Here is a 26,360-nt window from a genome sequence, read left to right on the forward strand (position 1 = left end):
CTTTACTTACATCACAGAAATGTAATCAAATACGTTGGGAGAATTCATGTTAGTCTTATCAGTGGCACATATGTCGGAAAAAACTCTAAAATCTCGTCCCGTTTATTTTCGTACATGGCATTTTGTCAATTTTGTTTAAACTAAATACTGTCATATCTCAGAGCTGGGGTGATAACCGCGTCATATCGCTTAATGCCTCTGTGGGGTGTTGATATGAAGGTGTTAAGTCTACAAAATGTCTCATCATCGCTCTGGAGTTCCCCTTGTCTAGGTTATTATCAGCAACGGAACAGCTTGTGTTTCAGGGCAGGGTACAGATGGGTACACATATATATATACAGTATGAGTGTGAGTGGATGCTATGTGTGTTATGTAGATACGAACGTGTTTGTGACCCGTGAAGATCCGGGTAGAATAGGTCTTCAGCAACCCATGCTTGCCGTAAAAGGCCACTATGCTTGTCGTTAGAGGCGACTAACGGGGTCGGGTGGTCAGGCTCGCTGATTTGGTTGATGCATGTCATCGTATCCCAACTGCATGGATCGATGCTGATGATGTCAATCACTGGATTGTCTGGTCCAGACTTGATTATTTACAGACCGCCGTCATAATCTCTGGAATATCGCTGAGTGTGGCGTTAAACAACAAACAAAACAATAATTGCATACAAGAGAAAGATTAACAAGAGTAGGTTAAGTATGACAACTGTAATTATACTGTAACAACACGATGGACAAAGAACACATGATGGGGAAGCCAATAAGTCACGAAGCCAATTAAACAGGATAGGTATACCAAGGTGGGGTGATTATTGCTTAATGAGTACATAGTGTAATCACGTGGCCAATTATCCATCACAGGGCGGCGTTAAGCAACAAACAAACACATCGTACTCACATGATACACCCGACACACTCAAACCGAGTGGGTGAGGTGAGGTGAAATGGGGTTTAACGTTGCGTCCAAGAGTATTGCACTTATATAGCGACGTGTGTGTGTGGCTGCTTGTACTAGTCCGGACTGATGTCGATTTATAGTGCTAGCTCACTGAGATACCATGCCGCAGTTTAACATGAATAAATAGCACGAATAACATGAATAGTTCTACTGTATAAATGTGGGTATGGTTACATCTGGGAAAACCAATGTTTCTTAGAGAATCATGCCATGTTCATATCGAAAATAACGCAGGCGCTTTTTGACATGTACTTTCAAACATGGAGATCTACTGTAGATGTTTCTAGCAAATGCGAATATTATAGATATTTTAAAATGCAAATATGCGCAGAAAAATATTTAACTGATGTAAATATAAGAAAATGCCGAATATCATTAACACAATTTAGTTGCAGCTCACACAGGTTTATGGTTGAAGTTGGCAGGCACAACAAAATACCCAAATGTTTAAGATTATGTAAACAATGTTCTTTAAATGTTGTCGAAGGTGAATTTCATTTTCTACTTGTATGTTGTAAATATGATAATTTAAGGAAAAAATATATTGAACAGAAATACTATGTACATCCAAATAAATACAAGTTTATCTCTTTAATTTCACATGTGAGCAAAACGGCTATACAAAATCTCTCTCTCCTTATATATCATGCCATGGTATTAAGAAATGAATCCTTGTAACATTCCTAACCGCTTCCACATTGTCATGTATTCTGTACTATGGGCCTGTGGCCTTACAGTTTATATGAATAAACTGATAGAACATGAATACCTCACTCAGACACAGTATACTGACTCCGAGCCGACTAGTCCTTGTTTTAGCCCCTTAATGCCGATCGCCAGACAGGGTAACAACAAGTACCATCTTTTAACGTCTTTTGGTATGACGCGGCCGGGGATCGAACCCGGACCTTCCGCTCTCCGGGCGGACGCTCTACCTCTAGACCACGGAGGCGGTCCAAATGGAGTGGGTATTCACACAAGATACATACTTTGTTAGTCACAATACATATTTCAATGTAGCCTAGTGGTTAAAGCGTACGTTCGTCACACCGAAGACCCGGGTTCCAATCCCGACATTGGTACAATGTGTGAAGCCCATTTCTCGTGTTACCCGCCGTGATATTGCTTATAGCGGCGTAAAACCATACTCACTCACTTACTTCAATGTATAGAACATGATATAGGATCGATATTATCTATTCACAGCAGTATTACACGAGGATATTTAAAATATGCACAAAGTTAAAATAGTGCATAAACTTGTAGGTATTGCCAAAGGTTCATGTAATTGCGCACAGTAAAGTATAGTACAGGTTGCTTACCTGGGTGAATAAACACGAATTTATTCAGAAAGGATATGACATATGGATGAACAACTTCTTTATTACAGTGAGTGAGTGAGTTGAGTTTAACGCCGCTTTTAACAGCATTCCAGTTATATCATGGCCTACAGCTTAATGTGGGAGGAAAACCCGAAGTGATGCAGGTCTCAGGCGTTTACAACTTCGGTGAAACCCACGAGCACGGGTATGGTGCTGACAAACCTAGAAACATAATTGGGTTGAACCGGGATTCGAACCCACAATCATAGGTTTCTGGAGTGCCCAAGGGCCGCAACTCTGCACAGCGAATCGCGGCGCCTTAGACGACTGGGCCACCCGTGCCCCCTTCTTTATTACAATTAGGACCGACGTTTCGGTGTAGGTTCTAACACCGTTATCATAATTTCTGTGATAATGGCGTAAGAACATACACCAAAACGTCGCTCTTAATTGTAATACAGAAGTTGTTCATCCATATATCTTATCCTTACTTTGTACTCTCACTTCTAAATGCCTTTCAAAGAAGTTACGGTTTAATTAGTCAGCCGCAGCGTCATGTGTGACTGTCGTCCGTATTTACACCTGATCCAGCAATAAACATATTATATTCTGAGCTAGGAATAGATGGCAAAGGTGTTTGTGTGTGAAGTTTAGTACATGTATGTAGAGGAACAGCTGATCAGTATATGCCACGGATGTGTACGTGGTAAGTGTGATGTCATGAGTGAGTGAGTGAGTCGGGTTTAATGCCGCTTTTAACAGTATTTCAGTTATATCGCGGCGTGTCAGATTTATGTGGGAGGAAAGCCCCAAGTGATGCAGGTCGCAGACGTTTACCACTTCGGTGAAACCCACGAGCACGGGTATGGTGCTGACAAACCTAGAAACATAATCGGGGCGAACCAGGATCCGAACCTTCAGCAACCAACGCTTGCCTTGAAAGGCGACTATGCTTGTCGTAAGAGGCGACTAACGGGATCGGGTGGTCCACCTCGCTGACTTGGTTGATGCATGTCATCCATCCCAATGGAGTGGATAGATGCTCATGACATCAATCACTGGATTGTCTGATCCAGACTCGATTATTTACAGACCGCCGTCATATAACTGGAATATTGCTGAGTACGTTAAACAACTTTACTCGATTTCCAAGAATTTTACTGATGTTCGTTTTATTTTTGATGCGACATTAAATTTTAACTCACTCGCTTTACTGATGTCATATCATTGCGCATGCTCAGAAGCCCTAAGCCAACTATATATGAGACTCTAGAATTCTAGATGAATTGCGAGTGTACGTCTTACTAGAACCGAATATCAGTTGTGTAACACGCATGTTAAAATTTTGATAATATAAATATTCAAACAGCTATGGTTATTTCCGTCCTGGAGGACTCGCAATAGAAAATAATTTGCATCTATTCTCAGTTTGTATACATATAGGATGGCACATATGTGTGGTGTCCATTGCAAAAACCTGCATAATATTAATAATGCTTTTTGTTGCTGTTTTTTGTTTAACGCCGCAATCGAGTCATGACAAGACAATCAAGTGATTGATATCATGATAATCGATCCAGGCAATTGGGATGCGATGACATTCATCAACCAAATCAGCGAGCATGACCACATGATTCCGTTAGTCGCCTCTTAGGACAAACATGGGTTGCTGAAGACCTCTTCTACCCTGGATCTTAACGGGTCTATTGAACCATACACTCTTCACAAAAAGACACGCACAGGTAGTATGTTGTTCATGAACCTGACTACACAAAACATCCGGTATATAAATTGGATATATGTTATTTGAAAATGTTGGTAGCCTGTTATTCGAAAAACGGTGCGTCAAAACGCAGCCATTGCTGATTTTCGATGTCTGAAACGGCATTGTTTTCACACTTGTTCACAAATGTCACGGGGGAAAACAGTAAAGCAAAATGCTCGTGCAAGTTATGGTATTCGTAACTTGTGGTTATGGACATAAAAAGGTAAGCATAAGCCAATAATTTGTCATTCAATTGTCAACATTTTTCAAGTTCGAAAATGCCGAGACTCAGAGCTGCCGATCGGAACATCGCCAAAGGATGTATCCAAAGAGGGAAATCGCAGTCTTCTGTTGCACGCCACTTCAATGTCCACCACAGCAACATTTGCCGCCTTTGTGACCGATACACACACTTCAATTCCACTGCTGACCGTCCGAGAACCGTCCGACCAAGAGTTACCACCACGGCACAGGATCGCTACATTCGACTGTTCCACCAACGTCATCGCAATGCCACAGCTACAGAGACTGCAGGACGCATCCTGGTTTGGGGAGGAAATCGGACTAGGCTGTCAGGAACCATCTTTGCGAGGCTGGAATCCGAACCAGAAGACCAGTTATCGTCTCTGTTTTGCAACAGGGGGTTGGGGGTGGTGGGGGGGGGGGGGGGGGGTTGATCCTACACCAGGAGATCTGACTTGGTTGTGGTTCAGGGAAATTTGACAGCACATCGCTACATGAGTCAATTCTTCAACCTAAACCTCCTTCCATTTATTGACCGCCAGAGGGAGCTGTTTCAAGAGGACAACGCTCCACCGCACACAGCTCGTGTCACGGTAGGCTACCTTCATAATGCCAACATCAACGTCTTGTCCTGGCCGTCGGGATCTCCAGATCTCAACCCAATCGAACACCTCTGGGGTGAACTCGGTCGACGTGTACGTTAACGTCAGAACACACCGCAGATACTCCCACAACTGGCCAGCGCGATACAAGCAGAATGGTCCTGAATTCCGCAGTACAGAATTCGTACACTTATCCAGTCAGTGCCGAGGTGAGCCGTGATTGCTGCCAGGGGCGGTCACACGAGATACTGAGTTCAGCGCCACCTTGTGGCCTTATGTGACCTGATAATGAACAGTTTTCAATGTCTTTGTACAACGACAACATGTAGCTTGAGTCTTTCCCATGTGGAGAATAGATGGGAGATGAGGTGAAATGGAGTTTAATTATGATTACACTAGCTTGCTCTTGTGTGTGTGCGTGTGTGTGTGTGTGAGTGTGTGTGTATGTATGTATGTGTATGTATGTGTGTGTGAGAGAGAGTGCGTGTGTGTGTGTGTGTGTGTGTGTGAGTGTGTGTGTGCGTGTCTGTGTGTGTGCGTGCGTGCGTGCGTGCGTGTGTGTGTGTGTGTGTGTGTGTGTGCTTATACTAGTCCGCACATTTCATTTTGCAGACCCATTGAGATGCCATGCCGCAGTTTAACATGGATACCCCTCTCTTTCCCAAACTGCTGATAAAAGTGCAAAGTAAGTGGTCTGTCTGAGAGAGGATACTGACATTTTGAACACTTACTTTTGGGCTCGCCAAAGAAGGGCACATCCATATGGCTATGTGGCTGTTTGTACATGGCCTGACGAGGAGAGGCATTTTCACTGTGCTGCCCCATCGCCCCATAATAACATGAAACATATATAGTAACATTTGACAATTAAATAAAATTTCTTCTTGTAAACTGTTGAGGGCAGAAGGAGTTCCCACTGTAACTTTGAGAGTGACACTAATCTCAAAGTCAGCTGCCTCGAATGTCCTTAATGTTATAGGGGGGGGGGGGGGGTTGTGCTGATCCTACACCAGGAGATCTGACTTTGTTGTGGTTCAGGGAAATTTGACAGCACATCGCTACATGAGTCAATTCTTCAACCTAAACCTCCTTCCATTTATTGACCGCCAGAGGGAGCTGTTTCAAGAGGACAACGCTCCACCGCACACAGCTCGTGTCACGGTAGGCTACCTTCATAATGCCAACATCAACGTCTTGTCCTGGCCGTCGGGATCTCCAGATCTCAACCCAATCGAACACCTCTGGGGTGAACTCGGTCGACGTGTACGTTAACGTCAGAACACACCGCAGATACTCCCACAACTGGCCAGCGCGATACAAGCAGAATGGTCCTGAATTCCGCAGTACAGAATTCGTACACTTATCCAGTCAGTGCCGAGGTGAGCCGTGATTGCTGCCAGGGGCGGTCACACGAGATACTGAGTTCAGCGCCACCTTGTGGCCTTATGTGACCTGATAATGAACAGTTTTCAATGTCTTTGTACAACGACAACATGTAGCTTGAGTCTTTCCCATGTGGAGAATAGATGGGAGATGAGGTGAAATGGAGTTTAATTATGATTACACTAGCTTGCTCTTGTGTGTGTGCGTGTGTGTGTGTGTGAGTGTGTGTGTATGTATGTATGTGTATGTATGTGTGTGTGAGAGAGAGTGCGTGTGTGTGTGTGTGTGTGTGTGTGTGAGTGTGTGTGTGCGTGTCTGTGTGTGTGCGTGCGTGCGTGCGTGCGTGTGTGTGTGTGTGTGTGTGTGTGTGCTTATACTAGTCCGCACATTTCATTTTGCAGACCCATTGAGATGCCATGCCGCAGTTTAACATGGATACCCCTCTCTTTCCCAAACTGCTGATAAAAGTGCAAAGTAAGTGGTCTGTCTGAGAGAGGATACTGACATTTTGAACACTTACTTTTGGGCTCGCCAAAGAAGGGCACATCCATATGGCTATGTGGCTGTTTGTACATGGCCTGACGAGGAGAGGCATTTTCACTGTGCTGCCCCATCGCCCCATAATAACATGAAACATATATAGTAACATTTGACAATTAAATAAAATTTCTTCTTGTAAACTGTTGAGGGCAGAAGGAGTTCCCACTGTAACTTTGAGAGTGACACTAATCTCAAAGTCAGCTGCCTCGAATGTCCTTAATGTTATAGGGGGGGGGGGGGGGGGGGGGTTGTGCTGATCCTACACCAGGAGATCTGACTTTGTTGTGGTTCAGGGAAATTTGACAGCACATCGCTACATGAGTCAATTCTTCAACCTAAACCTCCTTCCATTTATTGACCGCCAGAGGGAGCTGTTTCAAGAGGACAACGCTCCACCGCACACAGCTCGTGTCACGGTAGGCTACCTTCATAATGCCAACATCAACGTCTTGTCCTGGCCGTCGGGATCTCCAGATCTCAACCCAATCGAACACCTCTGGGGTGAACTCGGTCGACGTGTACGTTAACGTCAGAACACACCGCAGATACTCCCACAACTGGCCAGCGCGATACAAGCAGAATGGTCCTGAATTCCGCAGTACAGAATTCGTACACTTATCCAGTCAGTGCCGAGGTGAGCCGTGATTGCTGCCAGGGGCGGTCACACGAGATACTGAGTTCAGCGCCACCTTGTGGCCTTATGTGACCTGATAATGAACAGTTTTCAATGTCTTTGTACAACGACAACATGTGACTATCGAGCCCCAAAGTTTCATATTTGTATCTATGACATGGAATTATTAAATATACCGACTTTATTTGGTACAGTACATTTTCTAAAAATCCACATGTGCGTTTCTTTTTTTGAAGAGTGTATGTGTTGTATAATAAATGTAGTTAGAAATATGCTTGTTGAACCTATACCTATATGTATTGGGTTATTAATGTCCTTAAAATAACATGTGGCTGACCCCAGGTTGGTTTCTTAAAACATATACGAGTGATTATTTAACTTACACAATGCATGTTTAACCCAAATACATGTAGATAGGGATTATTCTTGTTGAAGTTTTATGTGTTGTATAATAAATCTCGTTAAGGACAGTGTTGTTGAAACTATATGTGTCGTATTGAAAAAATAACGTTTGTTGAACCAAAATGTGTTGTTTTTTATTTCGTTCAGGATAATGCATATAATACATGTCGTTAAAAATAATGCTTGTTAAACACAAAAGTGTTGTATGATTAATGTCGTCACATGTAGGTCGAAGCTTGCTGAAGCCTTATGTAAACGGCTTTATAAATAATGCTAGTTGAACCGCTATGTTTGTAAATAGATATCCTTACCAATTATTCCTATCCAATTATAATATCGTTTTAAATAATACTTTCTGAACACATTTGTTGAATGTCGTTAAAAAAACATTTCGTGTTTGTCAACGTGCCCCTCACATCAATCGTCCCCTCTCGCCCCTTTCCTTAACAAGCGATTGCGTTATCCGAAATGACACGATTGGTCACGAATGCGTGCAGATTCCAAAGCAATAATATGACGAATGGAGAGAGGGTAGGGCACACAGTGGATACACGTCTCGGCGCATTGACGTCGGGTGAATGAGAAGCATGACCCACAGCGTCTTGCTCTAGTTCTGAATAACACGAGGAATATACGCATATCCTCTTCTCACAGGGAAGTCGCTGTGATTGGCTGTGTTGACACTGTAAACAGGGCACCGCCCAAACAGCCCAGGAAGTTGAGCGGTGAGAGGCTCAGGCCCCGCTGGGGCAAGTGGAGCCTTGCTCCAAGGTTGAACTGAAAGGAAAGTCCATGGGTGTGTAGTAATTCTATCCCATTAGGCAAGTCTAGATATGAAGACTCCAGTCTCTTATAGGGGCAAAATGATCTTATTTTTTACATAATCTAGCACTTATGATTTAAACTAATAATTATTGCCTTAGACACTCGTGTAAGTCTAGGACAGGTGTAATGTTCAGGGCTTCCGTCTCCATGTTCTTACCTCGTAGTGTTACGTCTAGTCTGTCTCACAAAGGGAGGGGGCAGGGGGTAACGGCTTTCTTGTAAAACCTAAGGAGAAGCCATACATTTGACACGTATGTCCTCAAGAGGTAAATTGGGGTTTGCTGTAACGGGCGTTTGGAGACACTTTACTGTTCATTACCCTTGACAATAGAAATAGGGCATATAGCTTGAGTCTTTCCCATGTGGAGAATAGATGGGAGATGAGGTGAAATGGAGTTTAATTATGATTACACTAGCTTGCTCTTGTGTGTGTGTGTGTGTGTGTGTGTGTGTGTGTGTGTGTGTGTGTGTGTGTGTGTGTGAGTGTGTATGTGTGTATGTATGTGTGTGTATGTGTGTGTGAGAGAGAGTGCGTGTGTGTGTGTGTGTGCGTGCGTGCGTGCGTGCGTGCGTGTATGTGTGTGTATGTGTGTGTGAGTTTGTGTGTGAGTGTGTGTGTATGTGTGTATGTATGTGTGTGTGAGAGAGTGCGTGTGTGTGTGAGTGTGTGTGTTTGTGTCTTTGTGTGTGTGTGCGTGCATGCGTGCGTGCGTGCGTGCGTGCGTGTGTGTGTGTGTGTGTGTGTGTGTGTGTGTGCTTATACTAGTCCGCACGTTTCATTTTGCAGACCCATTGAGATGCCATGCCGCAGTTTAACATCGATACCCCTCTCTTTCCCAAACTGCTGATAAAAGTGCAAAGTAAGTGGTCTGTCTGAGAGAGGATACTGACATTTTGAACACTTACTTTTGGACTCGCCAAAGAGGGACACATCCATATGGCTATGTGGCTGTTTGTACATGGCCTGACGAGGAGAGGCATTTTCACTGTGCTGCCCCATCGCCCCATAATAACATGAAACATATATAAACTAGTGTCCAAAAGAAACGATACCAACTTATTTTCAAAATGGTTTTTTACAAAGTGAATTGTCAAGTATGAAAACATGCCAATTTGTATTGCACATCCCAAACACAGCATAGTCGATAAAAAATACCGGGAACACGTGATCACTTCCGGGAAAAAACGTAAATTTCGTGAAAGGGACATTTCCCTCTCTAGCATGTTCTGCACGTGCAGAAAAACTGTATCAAACAGCTGATCAGACACGTTGATATCACAGCAACAAAAAGAACACAAGATATGCCACGTTTGACAGCCATCGAGAGAGAGAGAGCCGTTGGAATGGTCCAACAAGGAGCGTCACACGTCGACGTCGCCAGAAGGTTTGGCTGCGTGCGCATCACTATCACCAGGTTGATGCAGCGGTTACGTCAGACAGGTCAGACGTCAGACAGGCCCAGGAGTGGAAGACCACGAGTAACCACGCCCCTTGAAGATCGTTACATCCGGGTATTACACCTGAGGAACCGCACCGTAACAGCGACGTCCACGGCGGCTACAGCACTGGGACACAGGATCAGTCGACAGACCGTCTACAGGAGACTACGGCAGTATGGTATCCGGCCACGTCATCCCTACCGCGGACCGCTCCTGACGCCTCGACACCGGAACAACAGACTGATCTGGGCCAGGCGAGTTCGACGTTGGCAACGGCGGGACTGGGCACGTGTTATGTTCTCTGATGAGAGCAGATTCCTCATCTTCAGAAACGATGGACGGCAGCTTGTATACCGACGATTTGGTGAACGTTTGGCGCCTAACTGTATCCAACAGGTCCGGCCGTTTGGAGGTGGAGGGTTAATGGTTTGGGGTGGCATATGTGGTGACGTCAAAACGATGCTTGTCGTAATTCGTGGAAACCTGAATGCACAGCGTTATCTTGATGACATCCTACGGCCTGTTGTGGTGCCCTTTATTCAGCAACAGCCTCGTGGACTCCTTTTCCAACATGACAATGCAAGGCCACACACAGCAAGAGTGACACAGAACTTCCTTGCCAACGCCAACGTACAGGTTTTGCCATGGCCCGCATGTTCACCGGACATGAATCCCATCGAGCACTTATGGGACCACTTCGATCGGCAAATCCGACGTCGCCGTGTGCCTCCAGTCAACGTCCAGGACTTGGAACGATGTCTCCTCGAGGAATGGCAACGCATCACTCCCAACGTCATCAGACGTTTGACGTCATCAGTCCGTAGGCGTGTTCTGGCATGTATTGATGCTCACGATGGACATACCCGCTACTGACTTGACTTTGAGACGTGTGGTGTGACATTTCCCGTTGTTTCTGTGATCAGTGCTCTAACGAAATGTTCATTTTTCGACCCCACCCATCTTTAAAGGCTTGTCATATTGGTTGTACAGATTTTATTGAAATGAAATTTTTGTACAGATGTTGTGAAAGGATTTCTCAAAAGCATAACACCAATCCTAAACTTCTGCATTGTTTAGTTTTTCTTTTATATCGTTGCAAACAGGTGGTATCGTTTCTTTTGGACACTAGTTTAGTAACATTTGACAATTAAATAAAATTTCTTCTTGTAAACTGTTGAGGGCAGAAGGAGTTCCCACTGTAACTTTGAGAGTGACACTAATCTCAAAGTCAGCTGCCTCGAATGTCCTTAATGTTATAGTTAATGAAGGTAATCGTTCTGGGTTCAAGAGTATTTACAATTCTGTCTCGAATGCCCTTAGGCTCAAAGTTAAAGAGGGTACTTGCTCCGTCATTAGGAGAATACAAATGTTCTTAATGTCAACACTAAGTAGGTACTTGCACTGTCATCAGGAGAATACAAATGTTCTTAATGTTAACACTAAGTAGGTACTTGCACTGTCATCAGGAGAATACAAATGTTCTTAATGTCAACACTAAGTAGGTACTTGCTCTGTCATCAGGAGAATACAAATGTTCTTAATGTCAACACTAAGTAGGTACTTGCTCTGTCATCAGGAGAATACATATGTTCTTAATGTCAACACTAGGTAGGTACTTGCTCCTTATCTACAGTTGAACATTCTGCCGTGAATGTCCTTTAAATCTCAAAGTTAAAGCTGTAACTCATTCTGTCTTCATGTACCCGGGTTTTTTTTAGGTGAACACTTGGCTTGCCTTTGCATGTGTTTGTGACGGATGCCACCGGTTTGGCAGGAAAAGGTCACCTTTTCGCGTAAACCTGGTATCATCACTGTTTGATAGTGATTGATAAACACATGCTCATGATATAGTCGGAATCGGTCAGGACCCTTGCCCTCTCTACACGCAGCTCAGACAACGATTGAGACCTCTCACCTCTCTGCCTTGTCGAACCCATTCAGAATTTTTGGGAGAATGTGAAGACACCCCCCACCCATATTTGCCATGTTTTGAAACAGAAAATTGATAAATGTAAATGATTTCATTGGATTTATCAAAAGGGACAAGATCAGGTTTGTTGGCCTTGATACGTCTGAGAGTGTATACGGGCCTATTCCAAAGAGGTTTGTATTTATCATTTTCAATGACATATTCTAGGTCGTACCATGGAGTCAAAAACACAAGAATGGCGAAGCATAGTAATAAAATGACCGAGACACACCATAATGTCGCTTAAGATACTGTGTTTGTGCCAAAGCTGGGCGTCCACTGACAATGACATTGTGTTGGACAGTCTCATTAAATTCATTGTATAATCTATATTTCATATTTACATTTTGATGCAAAATCACACATTGACGGTTTCGACTGGGAAGTGACTGGTCCTGCGCAGCGAACAGAAAGCCTTCTATTTCACTTTTCAGGCAAGCCCGATTACATCCAAACAAAGGACTCTGCAGGGCTGCTTAACCTCCCAACACACTGCACATATACTCGATGCAGAGGTCGTTCAGATAACCTCTCCTTTAAAAGTCCGAGCCAACTTGATATGGCACCTCGCTTGGTCGCAGTACAGAACCATCAACAAAATCAACACTGACATTGAGATTATGTCCCACATCTTTAGCTCGATTACGTAAACAGTGGAATGCCTTGTTTTCATAATGAGTCTTGGCATGCTTTAAAAGAGGATCATCAGACAGATATATGTGTGCAAGAGTGCACAATACAATTCTATCATGAAGAGTCCCAACATTAATAAAACCACGCCCTCCCATTATGATTGGTAAATATAAGCGATTGAGGGAAGAGCGAGGGGGTGGGATCTATTGTCTGTCATGATTTTTCGTGTGAGGGTGTCAATATCCTGAATTTCTTGTTTCGTCTAATCAACAACACCAAAAGAATATGAAAGGACGGGTACAGCATAGGTATTTGTGGATCTAGTGTGAACGATTATTTTATAAGTTCACCAGATTTTTTTCAGTTTATCAATATGTTCACTGTCGGTGATCGATCTGATTCTGATCACTTTCCATTAGAATTGATGTGTAGATTTCCAAATATGGGTAAGAGGTGCAATAATGATTCATGTATGGATCCACAAGCATTAGAGAAAATTGTATGGAATGATCATTACTCCAGTTTGTTTCTTGATAACCTGAGATATAATTTTACTGAAAACAAAGAAATGGTCCTTAAAGAAATTGATAATGCTATTGAAAACGCAATTAGCCACTTTGTCGACATTGTATTAGACTCTGCTAACTGCATGAAAAAGACAATACGACATAATCCACAATTTGCCAATCACAAACCACTAAGTCTAGAATGTAGACAAGCGAAACGAGAAACACGTAGGGCACTTAGGAGATTTAGAACACAAAGAACAGTCGCTAACAGAATTGTGTACTGTAGACAAAGAAATCATTATAAATTTTGTTGCAGAAAATTTAAATCCATTTCACGTAAGAAATCAGTTGAAAGATTGCATAGAAGCATAAATAGTCAATCTAGCTTTTGGAAACAGATAAGATCATTACAAAACAAACCCAGACAGAAGAATCATATAACGAAAGCAGAATGGCTGTGCCATTTTAGAGAGGTTTTTGCAAATGACAATGTTTTTTCTCCTCACTTAGATGATGAAAATGAACTCAGTTCTAATCAGTTTACAGATATTGATGCATTCATACTAAATTCTACGATAACTGAACATGAAATTACATCATCAATAAATAAGTTAAAAAAAGGAAAATCCGCCGGGCCCGATCAAGTGCTGATAGAAATGCTTAAATGTTCCCAATTAGATATTATGCCATTTCTTCATAAATGTTTCAACAAACTCTTTGATAATCAAATATTTCCAAACAGTTGGTCTTGTTCAGAAATAGTCCCTCTACATAAAAAAGGCGATCCGAGAAACCCTGACAACTACAGGGGGATCTCATTAATGAGTGTTTTGGGGAAAACTTTTACCTCTGTTTTGAATAACAGGCTTACTAACTGGGCAAATATGAGAGATAAAATACCGGAAGTTCAAGCTGGTTTTAGAAAAAATTATTCAACCGTAGATCATATTTTTACATTATATGCTGCAATTCAAAAATGTCTAACACGTCGTAAACACAAGGTTTACGTTGCTTTTATTGATTTTAAAAAGGCATTTGATACAGTTGATCGTTATAAATTATGGTGTTGTTTAAGAAAAGCTGGACTACAAGGGAAGATGTTTAATATAATACAATCAATGTATTCAAATATCAAGTCATGTGTACGTAGTGATTATGGTGTTACTGATTTTATCGATTGCCCATCTGGTTTACGTCAGGGATGTATACTGAGTCCTCTGTTATTTTCGTTTTTCATAAGCGAATTATATTATGAAATCTCAAGTAACGGCAAGCATGGTATACAGATGTATCCTGACATCCTTGAACTTCTTATGCTCCTTTTTGCCGATGATGTTATTTTACTATCTGACACTGTTATTGGTCTACAGAATCAGTTGAATGTATTAGATAAATATACTAAGGAATGGAATTTATCTGTAAATTTAGATAAGACAGAAATTATAGTATTCAGAAAAGGGGGTCCTTTAAATTTTAGGGAAAGATGGTACTTAAATGGACAACAAATTAATGTAGTTAATGGTTATAAGTATCTCGGCATAATGTTTAATTCAACACTAAATATGAACAAATGTGTATCTGACTTATCACTGCGAGGGAAACGAGCTTTACTTAATATAATGTCTGTTTCACATAAACTTGGAGTTATTACTCCAAAAGTATTTTTCAAATTATTTGATACTCAAATACAGCCAATTTTATTGTATGGATCTGAAGTGTGGGGTTACCGAAGATATGAATGTTTAGAAAGAATTCACCTACTGGCATGTAAAAAGTTTCTTCGCGTTGGAATAGCAACACCAAATAATATGATATATGGAGAATGTGGAAGATACCCACTTTACATTAATTCACAAATAAAGTGTTTAAAATATTGGTTTAATATCATCCGTATGCCAGAACATCGGCTTCCGAAAAAAGCTTATAACATGCTCTTTCATTTAGATAGTATCGGTAAGGTTACATGGGTATCGCATATTAGGACACTATTATTCTCACATGGATATGGGTATATATGGCTTAACCAATCTGTTGGTGATCAACATTTATTTCTAAATGATTTTCGTAAAATAGCAATAAATATGTTCTATCAAGGGTGGCAATGCAACTTGGAAAATAGTTCACGTTATGATTTGTACAGAACATTTAAGACTCTATTAGAGCCAGAAAAATATCTATCAGTTTTAACAAATAGTCACCTAAGAAATGGATATATTAAATACAGACTTGGCTTGTCAAAACTTATGATTAACTATGGACGGAATATATCACTTGAAAGAATACAAAGAATTTGTCCATTCTGTAACTCTGCAATAGAAGACGAAATACATTTTACCTTTGAATGTCCTTATTATGCAGAATTACGTACTAAATATATACCAGAATGTTTCTTATCTAAGACAAGTAGAATAGCTTTTGTTTCTATTTTGTCATCGAATGATGCCGATGTAATGTTTAAACTGTCTTTATTTGTAAAACATGGGATGGAACTACGAAATAACATGTTGAGTGGAAATTCATAATTTTAATTACCTCACCCTAGAAAGTCCTCATGATTATCACCGATTGTTAAATGAATGTTATATTTATATAATTTTTGTTGTATCTCCCAATCTGTAAATTCTCACCCACTGTATTTATCTGAACTTGTATATGGGCCGATGGCCTTTGATACAATAAACATCTTTGACTTTGACTTGACATAGGTATTTGTGGCTTTTAATTTATTACAAGCATTCAGATCTGATTTTCTTATGCCTACATTTGTACTCTGCCCAAAGTTTATCCTTGATATGGTCATTCTGGAGTTTCTCCCTAACCTGCATCCCTAATTACATATAGGCCGGATCTTCTACGAGATGGTCAATAACTCCCCCCCCCCCCCCCCCCCCCCCCCCCCCCAAGTAAAGTGACTGATCCTCCCGTTTCTACATTGGCACGTTTCAGATGAAGAATGTTGCATTTGTCGAGTCCAAAGGACATGCGGATATCAGAAAAGGACTCGACAAGGTGAATCTGTTTTCTTAGTGTGGATCCTCCATTGGCAATACGTTCAAGGTCATCCATGTAAAGGAGGTGAGTAAGGGGTGTTGGGGATCTGTGCTGAGGAGGTCCAGGATGATAACTTTCTTCTTTGCTTAGCAAAAAGCTTAAAGGATTTAGTTACAAACAGAAAAGCAAAGGGTTGAAAGTATCGCCCTGAAATATCCCCCTTCTGATAGAAATGGGTTCCGAAGTCACCACCTGCCTCGGTGAGTACGTCTCAAGTTGAGTTGACCAGCAATTAATTAAAAAGTTGGGCATTCCAGTGACTTCAAAATCCATTTGTGAGGTACAGAATCATAAGCTTTTCTATAGTCTATCGAACACATTGAGAGGTTACGGTGGTAAGTTTGAGCCTCTTCAAGGATCATTTCTGAACCAGCAATTGATCCTTAATTATTATGATAATTATCATTCTTCAAATACGAAATGGTTTTCTAAACCGATTGTATATGCTGGGATCCTGTGTTAACTTTAAACTCAATTCCATTGCAAGTCTCTATCTGTTTATGCGTTTATGGGTTTCATGAAAGTAGTAATCGTTCAAGATCTGCATCACTATTAAAGCTGACACGCCATGAAATGACAAAAGTACCGTTCAAAGCACTGTTAAACCAAACTGATTCACTCTGTCAACTAACGTATTTATATTTATATGTTGTATGTATAGGAACGAGGCAGCCTGGTGATGAAGGCGCTTTCACGTCGCGCCAAAACACAGGTTCGATTGTCCACAAGCTTGATATAGTGGCGCATCCCCAAACTCACATGTCTGTTTCCCTGCTCCTCTTAAATCATCACTGATGCCACCATTTTCGTATGTCTTCCAACTGCAAGTGCATATTGATCGTGTGTGTGTGTGTGTGTGTGTGTGTGTGTGTGTGTGTGTGTGTGTGTGACGCACTTCCACGTCATATCGAGCCCCGGCCGTAAACGTTATCGTCTACAGCAATATAGACCGCCTCCGTGGTCAAGTGGATAGAGCGTCTGCCCGGAGAGCGGTCTGTGGTTCGACCTCCGGCCGCGTCATGCCAAAGACGTTGAAGGGTGGTACTTGTTGTTACCCTGCCTTGCGCTCAGCATGAAGATGAGAAAACAGGGATTAGTCGGCTTGGAGTCGGTATGCTGTGTCTGAGTATCCATGTTTAACAGCGGCATGATATCTCAGTAGGCTACACACACAACGCACATCAACGTCGCTATATAAGTGAAGTAATCTTGAACGCGACGTTAAAACACATTTCACCTTACCTATAGTAATGTTCAGTTTCTTCACAACGACATGAACAAAAAAAACATCCAGTTTATTACTTTATTATCTGGCTGTTTGAGCACTCTATGCTACGCACTATTATTATATATAACAGTAATAATCAAATGCCGTCTTTATCTGATCGACCTTCTTTAACCATCACCATAGGCGACGTAGTGTCATTTCTCCGCATACATGTAGTGTGGAACTTATTATCTCAAAGAGCAACAATTATAGCCGTCTTTTTCCGATCGACCTTCTTTAACCATCACTATAGGCGACGCTGTGTCATTTCTCCATCAAAGTGTGGTCCTATGCACGTGTCCAGTAGCACCTGACACCGTTCACCCCGTCTTCTCCTTCTTCTTCTCCCTCTTCCTGCCATTCTTCTTCCTTCCTTTCCTACTGCTCTTCCTATTAGTTTTCTCCCCCCTTCCAGGTTTTGGTGTCCTTTTCTTTTTCTTCAATTCTGGGGATAGAGATCGCATCATATGAGGGACAGGTCCTTTATTACAGGAAGAGGGGTTAGTGTGGGAGGGGGATGAAATTAGGACTATTGCCGGTCTCTGTCACACTTGTCATTCCCCACCCCCCTCCCTTCAATATATACATATACATATATATATATATATATATATATATATATATATATATAAATATATAACATTTTTTTATGATCCCGGCTCCTCCATAAAAAATGTGCCCAAAAAGGGATATAAACATCTTCCCGAGGCAAGAGAGTTAACTGACTATAAAAGTCCAGTTTCCACCCTTGCCGAACTGGGCTGGTATTATGGAGATACATTTTGGCTGGACTAACGAGTCTATGCATAGTCCAATCAAAATCGCGCACCGGAATCGAAATCCGGTTCGTTAACTGTCGTTCAGATTTCGGTCGATTGCAGGCTTTGAAAAGCATGTACACTGCCAACTCGTTGTCAGCAAATATTTTCCAATTTTTTCATGTTTTTAATCAAGGTGCTCACGTGATTTGATGCATTTGGCGATGTAAGACACGTTTTATCACAATATAGATATTGATTATCGATCAGATCGTCCTGACCGGGCGCCACCATTTTCTGTGAAGCAAACGCAAGTGACACGAGAGGTGGAATCTGATTGGTCCATAGGAGAGGCTTAGAAGGGACATAGCCTGTAATAGCCACTGGTGGCGCTACGATCGAGCCCAGTAATTCCAGCCTAGTTCGGCAAGGGTGGAAACTGGACTTTTAAAGTCAGTTAAGTCTCTTGACTGGGGAAGATGGGATATAAACGGATGACGCACTCACTCATTCTCTCACTTACTCACTCACATAAACACACACACACACACGCACGCACGCACACACACACACGCACACACTTCTTACATAACTATCATAACTAAAAACTTCCAAGCCAATTCAAAGTAAGTTAATACAAATCAACGCAATACAAAGCAATCCATATTTGGAATTATTCTGGGCATTCAGTTCGTGGAATATTGCCACCAGCAATGGAACGTTTGAATTGGCTGAGAAATCTGTTTCATGTCCTAGATTTAGTAGAGAACGTTTTATTCGTGTTAAAACTGCATTGTTGATACTCACTGCCACAAATATCTTCCCGTGACAAGTCTTGTGTAGGTTCCGTCCCTGGAACAACAAGTTTTACAGCAATTGGTCTCTAGAACAAGTTTGACAGCCAAAGCTTCATAAGAACAGCAAATTTTACAGCAATATTTCAAGCAAATTGTTCTCTTGTACAACAAGTGTGACTGTAAATTATTCTCTGAAACAACACATGTGACAGGAAAATTTGACAGCAAATTGTTCTCTTGAACAACAGGTTTGACAACATATTGTTCTCTGGAAACAACACATGTGACAGCAAAGATGGACAGCAAATTGTTCTCTTGTTGAGCAACAAGTTTGACAGCAAACTGTCTTTAGAACAACATTTGATAGCAAATTGTTCTCTGGAACAACACGTTTGAAGACTAATTGTTCTCTGGAACATGTTTGACAGCAAAGCTGTTCTCTGCAACAACAGGTTTGACGGCAAATTGTTCTCTTGAACAGCAAGTTTGACAGCAAAGTTGTTCTCTGGAACAACACGTTTGACGGCAAATTGTTCTCTGGAACACACGTTTGACAGCAAAGTTGTTCTCTGGAACAACAGGTTTGATAGCAAAGTTGTTCTCTGGAACAACACGTTTGACAGCAATACCACATGCTCCTTTGATAAATCCATAGCCAGAGCAAACACACCACGGATTACCCTGGTCTTACAAGCAGTACCATCTGATTCGTGTAAGTTCTGCGTGACGAGTGTACGCTTAAACCACAAGGCTAACCCTCTGCACCTCTAACAGTTAGACCTGAGACAGACTTATATATGATTGTGATATATCATCATCATCATCATCATCATCATCATCACTACCATCATCATCATCATAACCATCATCATCATCACCATCATTATCATCAGAAGCAGCATCACCATCATCATCATCATCATCATCATCATCATCATCATTATCATCATCACCATTACCATCATCATCATCATCACCATCATCATCACCATCATCATCATTATATATCATGTCTTCAACTTACAGTAGTAACACAAGATGAAACCCTGAGCAGTGGCCGAGGCATTGTTTGTGTAGAACTTGATTATTGTCATGGAGTCATTCGTGTTCACCTTCCCTGTGATCACAGCTGACCTGCTCATTCCTGTCGCATTGATACTGACGCTCACTCCGCCGGTGTTGTAGGTATAGTCGGTGATGTTGGCGATGTCGTCCGGTTCGTCAATATCCATTGAGGGCACGGTAATAAACAGCTTGTTCTTCGTACTGGAGGTTGATCTCAGTGTAAGGGTTATGATCACATCGCCCCGATAGTGCCATGGATAGTCAATGTGACTCACAAGCATACCTTTATCGGATGTATGTTCTTTCGTCGCCTGTGTATTGTTGTCATGTAGCCAAAATATAAGATCTGTAACAGAATAGTAGGTGTAAGAAATGTGTGTTTAGAAGGCGGAAAACAGTACAGTCCGACCATGGCATTTGACAATGGCAGTAAACGGAAAGAGACTTTACACATGCATAGCTAAAGTCGTTAAAGAAATATATAGTTGTACTTTACTGAAAGGATATATGGAACATGTGCAGAAATAATATCAATGATTAAAAACATTCATTAACATTTAATATAATATGCTGTACTTTTGTACTATAATGTACTTTTAAATTAAGAAAGATGAAGTTTGTTTAAAGACAACCCCATGACGCATAAGTCGCTTTTGTCTGATTTTTGTAAGATTTAAAAATGTACATATGTATGATACTTGAAACCCTCAGTAATGAGGTCTTCATATAGCTCGATATTGCTGAGTGCAGAGTTAAACAATCAATCAATCAATCAAGTACCCTAGTAAAATCAGTTTATCAATAAAAATTGTGAGACATGGAAACAAATAGAAAGGTATTAAGATCTTAGAAATGAATATAATATTCCAAATCGTGATAATATTTCATTCACCCCAGCATAGCAGATTTAAGGTAAGTTCGACATCTAGTTATCACGACACATAACATTAAAATATGCTATTCGAACATCTTGAATAATTCAAAACATTTTACACTGGTCCAATTGTATTCAACAGACAGTGGGGTACTTGGGGCAAGTTACTTTGTACTAACCGTGACTTGCTGTTGTACTTACCACTACTGGTCCAATTGTATTGAAGAGACAGTGATATGGGGTACTTGGGGCAAGTTACTTTGTACTAACCGTGACTTGCTGTTGTACTTACCACTACTGGTCCAATTGTATTCAACAGACAGTGATGTGTGGTACTTGGGGCAAGTTACTTTGTACTAACCGTGACTTGCTGATGTACTTACCACAACTGGTCCAATTGTATTGAACAGACAGTGATATGGGGTACTGGTGGTACGTAAGCTTGGAGACGTGTGGAACTTACCACGACTCGCTCTTGCACTTACCATCCTTGACGCAACTGTATTGAACCGACAGTTGCGAGGGTTACCTGGGTATTAATCCATATTATGATAATTTTAGGACTCACTATGACTCGCTTTTGTATATATAACTCGCTCTCGAATACAAACACACACACACACACACACACACACACACACACACACACACGTACACACACACACACACACACACACACACACACACACACACACACACATGTACACACACACATTTACGTACCATCCTTGATGCAGCTGTATTGAATGGACAGTGACATCGGGAACTTCCCTATACAGTTGTGGTTTGAGGTTTTGACAATAGGAGCACGTCGGCTGTAGGCGATGAGGCAGCTTCTCTTCCAGAAGCACGTGTTGGAATCGGTGATGACCTTCGGCTGGAGGCCGGAACAACTGTCGTCGGTGGTGTTTTTGCACGTGTCGACGCTGCTGCTGATGTTGATATAATAGATAGAGTTTTTGGATCTGCATCGTAATTTGCCGATGGTGTCGATGTAAGTCACTTCCAGACATTTACCTGAAAAAGACAGGTATGTGACGATAAAACTCTTGGATATGTGTTGTCTCCATAATCTGGTTGGTTTGGTTAGTTTGTTGTTTAACGTCGCATTCAGCAATATTCAAACTATACTCCTCACAAAAAGTTAAGCAACAAATCTATTATGTGTCAGTCCATGTTCATATATTCCAATACCTAAAAACTGACTAAAGCAATACAAAGAAAGAGCACAAACACACATTGTCCTCAAAGGGAACTGAAAAGCGTTTATGCCTAACAGGTTTACAAATGTTCAAAAACAGTATCATGAAAACAGTCGTGCAAAATGTGCTGCACTGAAAGATGAAAATCTTTAAATTTGAGTTTAAGTCATTTTGAAACAATGATCCAATGTTCAGTAACGTGTTTGTCCACCATTGGCTTGAATGCAAGCTTCTACACGTCTTGGCATTGACCAGATAAGCCTATCAAGTGTCTGTTGTGGAATGTTCTGCCATTCTCTCCTTAAGGCCTGTTCAAGTTGATCCAGATTCTGAGGACGAACATGAAGACCATAGACACGCCTTCCAAGAATGTCCCATGCATGTTCAATGGGATTAAGATCCGGAGATCTTGCAGGCCAGTCCATATGCGTGATGTTGTTGGTCTGAAGAAGATCAATGACAACTCTTGCTCGATGTGGACGAGCATTATCATCCATAAAGATGAAGTTAGGACCTGCTTGTTGTGCCAGGGGAATGATCACAGGTGTGACAATCTCGTCCCTGTATCGTACTCCAGTCATGGTACCACGTCTGATGACCACAAGATCAGTTCTGTGTCCAACCCTGATGCCAGCCCAGATCATCAAACTTCCACCTCCGTACTGGTCGTGTTCAGCAATTGTACAGTTGGCGTATCGTTCATTACGGTTTCTCCACACACGTGCCCTACCATCGTTGAAGTCAAGGCAGAATCTTAACTCGTCTGTGAAGAGAACGTTACGCCAGCGATTGACCCTCCAGTTACGGCGTTGATTGGCCTAAGCAAGTCTCTGTTGTCGATGGTGTGCAGGCAGTGGGATACGTCGTACTGGTCGTCTGGACCTCAGATCCTGAGCGTGAAGTGTTTCTTACTGTCTGTGTTGAGGCTCTGTTTCCTGCAACTCTCTGAAGGTCATTCTGGAGAGATCTGGCCGTAGTAAACCTGTTTCTCCGGGCTAGGGTGGCTAAATACCGGTCCTCACGAAGAGTTGTCACCCTTGGACGACCTGTGTGTGGTCTCTCTGTCATCAGTCCAGTTTGATGGTATCGAGTTATCGCTCCTGAGATGACACTGCGGTGAACATTAAAATGATTGGCAACAGCAGTGTTTGGGTGAGCCCCCTCCCCCTCCGTACCATTTCAACAATCTGAGCAACCTCAGTTGGCGTTAAGTGACGCCTAGCCATGTGTAAAGTGTTAATGTCGACAAATTGCCCTTGCTGGCAGTTTTTAAGCAATCAGAAGTGTGTAAAACATGCATGTGGTTGTGTACAGGCGATGTTATCAGTGTTATCAGGAAAATCTACATAGAAAAGGCTTTAAGTCGAGAATTCGTAGGTAATTCTCCTGCCTGAATTTGTTCTCATTGGATGGCATTCAACACTTATGAGAATGTTGCACAGAAAATAATACTTGTTGCTTAACATTTTGTGAGGAGTATATATGACGGGGTCTGTAATCGAGTCTGGGCCAGACAATCCAGTGATTTATATGAAGAGCATCGATCCACGCAATTGGGATCGATGACATGCATCAACCAAGTCAGGAAGCCTGACCATCGGGACCCGTTAGTCGCCTTTTCAAGCATAGTCGCCTTTTAGGGCAAGCATGGGTGGCTGAAGACCTATTCTACTCCTTAATCCAAATATAATTATGGCCCCAAAATTTAATATTATGGTGAGGGACTGGCATTTTTGTTGAGACGGCATACGTTTTTGATCACTTCAAAATACGGTTAGGACCCAAACAGTTAGTTTTTAGGGTAAAACCTGATGACAAAGGATTGTTTCCAGTTTTGTTAGGAACATTTTTTTTAATATCCGAAACATTGCTTGAGTATGCTTTCACGCCGCTTCAGATCAAATAAGCAGAAGAGGTACACAGATACTGAGTGGACAAACGTATACACTTATTTACCATATATAACACTAGTAAGAGGTGCGCGACTAATGGGATCGGGTGGTCAGGCTCGCTGACTTGGTTGAAGCATGTCATCGATCCCAATGGCGTGGATCGATGTGCATAATGTGCACCCAAATCAGCGAGCTTGACCACCCGATCCCGTTAGTCACCTCTTACGACAAGCAATGTCGCCTTTTACGGCAAGCATGGGTTGCTGTAGACCTATTCTGCCCCGGATCTTCACGGGTCCGGTGGTGAGGCTTGCTGACTTGGTTGATGTACATGTATGTTATCGGTCCCAATTGCCTAGATCGATGCTCATGATGTCAATCACTGGATTGTCTGGTCAAGACTCGATTATTTACAGACCGCCGTCATATAGCTGGAATATTGCTGAGTGCGGTGTAAAACAACAAACAAACGTACCACAGTTGATGCTATTCCATATCTCTTGTGCACGTCGTGTATCTGAGTTTTGTTAGTTTTGGGAGTATAAGAAGTGAAGTCAAGATTGTGAGTACTTACGCTTCTCAGGTCGTATCTTTGCCCCTTTCCCTTTCCCTTTCCCTTTCCCTTCCACAGCAAGACACAGAAGCAGAACGAGTACAATTCCGACGAAAGTGGGAGTATACTTTGGAACAGACATCCTCCTTATATCCCTTGAGCTACATTGCGATTTATGTGTCAGCACTGTCTGGCGATGCTAGATTCTGTTTCTGCGAGAAACTAGCCCCGCGGGTCGTAAGTTTGATAAGACGAGCAATGTTGGCATTCCAAGGCAGAGTTCCACACTTGCTGCTGTTTATCCTAATTATCGGACTTTTCAATTAAAGCTGCACTCGTTGCATTCATGGGTTGAACATGTTTAACTGTCAAATGTCTGGTAAATCTGCCATTTGAAATCATATCTTAGAAAAAAATATCATTTAAGTTAGCATTTGCTTCGAACATGTGTTGAAATAATCATATCTGTTTATTGGATACAAATATGTTTAACTAGAAAAATGCACAACTGAGTATGGAATACTGTAAGGGGCATTCTCGCGATCTCGCATTCTCGAGATCTCGACCTTTGGAAACGAGCTAAAAATATGCCCAAAACACGAGAATGCGAGATCGCGAGAACGCGAGATTTCGCCACAACATGGCAGGAGCATTGCTGGGTGCGTTGTTAGGTGCGTAGTTATAAATGTGTGAATGGCGGGTGCTAACATTAGAGCGGGCCATGCTTACCCTTTTCGCGAACTACTGATTTTGGTTGATCCATGAATAGATTTTTTACATCGTTGGTGCTTTTTACGCCATATAGTACATGTATATGTTTCAGCTGATAATCGCGAGTGACACAATTACTCACGGACATAATCTGGAAATTATGTCAAACGGCAATGCTTCCTGAAGTATACATTCTTGAATGGTAGCACTAAATCTAGACTAAAACAAAATATACAACGACAACGCTAGAGAATAAACAGTCTGGATTATCCATTGGTCGTAAGCGATTCCATTGGTCGTAAGGTAGCGGCGAACATAATATTACAGGTCCCTAATGAAAATCAGTGATGACAACAGATATTTGTTAAAAGGGGAATTTGTAGTTTATTGGCCTTGCCCTACAGCACCCTTGCCATGCGACAGCGACATGTAAACAAACCAGACAATCAAGTGATGGAACAGAAGTCCAGTGACACGATAGCGAATTTACTGATTTTGTTGAAACAAAACGACATGTTAAGTTTGAATTACGACTGATGTGTACAAGTGCAGAGATTCTGACGTCTGTAAGAACAGCAAAAACGTTGGACTAATGTTTCGTTTTGCAACACAATAGGGGGCAATTTTAATGTCTTTGCCCAACAACAGATAGTACATGGATAAATCACTATTTGTATAACGCAACATTATTATATCAACTTGGGTTAATAAAATACTTCAACGCCTGAGAATGATCAGTCCCCGATAATCGGTAGAATCAGATTCCATTTGGCGTAAGAGCCAAAAGAGTGGTAGAAATTAGGTTAAAGGATCACTTAAAATCAGATGACACCAGGTGTTCATATGAAGGGAAAGTTAGTCCTGACCTACAATGCCTTGATCTGCCTTGATCTGCCTGCCCTGCCCTGCCCTGCCCTGCCCTGCCCTGCCCTGCCCTGCTCTGCCCTGCCCTGTCATGCCATGCCA

The 26,360-nt window shown here is 41.9% G+C and overlaps 1 protein-coding gene across 1 annotated transcript; it reads right to left on the minus strand.

Annotated features, from left to right (window-relative positions):
* Positions 1-17,564: 17,564 nt before the first annotated feature.
* On the minus strand, positions 17,565-24,995 carry LOC124114961. The gene is made up of 5 exons (XM_046475726.2): positions 24,705-24,995; positions 21,760-22,053; positions 20,122-20,508; positions 19,108-19,152; positions 17,565-17,987 (listed from the first exon to the last, which is right to left on the minus strand). Exons 1-5 carry the CDS (start codon positions 24,823-24,825, stop codon positions 17,863-17,865), a joined length of 972 nt encoding a protein of 323 aa, XP_046331682.1. The 5' UTR covers positions 24,826-24,995; the 3' UTR covers positions 17,565-17,862.
* Between the last annotated feature and the right edge of the window lie 1,365 nt (positions 24,996-26,360).

This window comes from Haliotis rufescens, unplaced genomic scaffold, assembly GCF_023055435.1.
Source record: "Haliotis rufescens isolate VD_foot unplaced genomic scaffold, xgHalRufe1.0.p SCAF_8, whole genome shotgun sequence".
Lineage (NCBI taxonomy): Eukaryota > Metazoa > Mollusca > Gastropoda > Lepetellida > Haliotidae > Haliotis > Haliotis rufescens.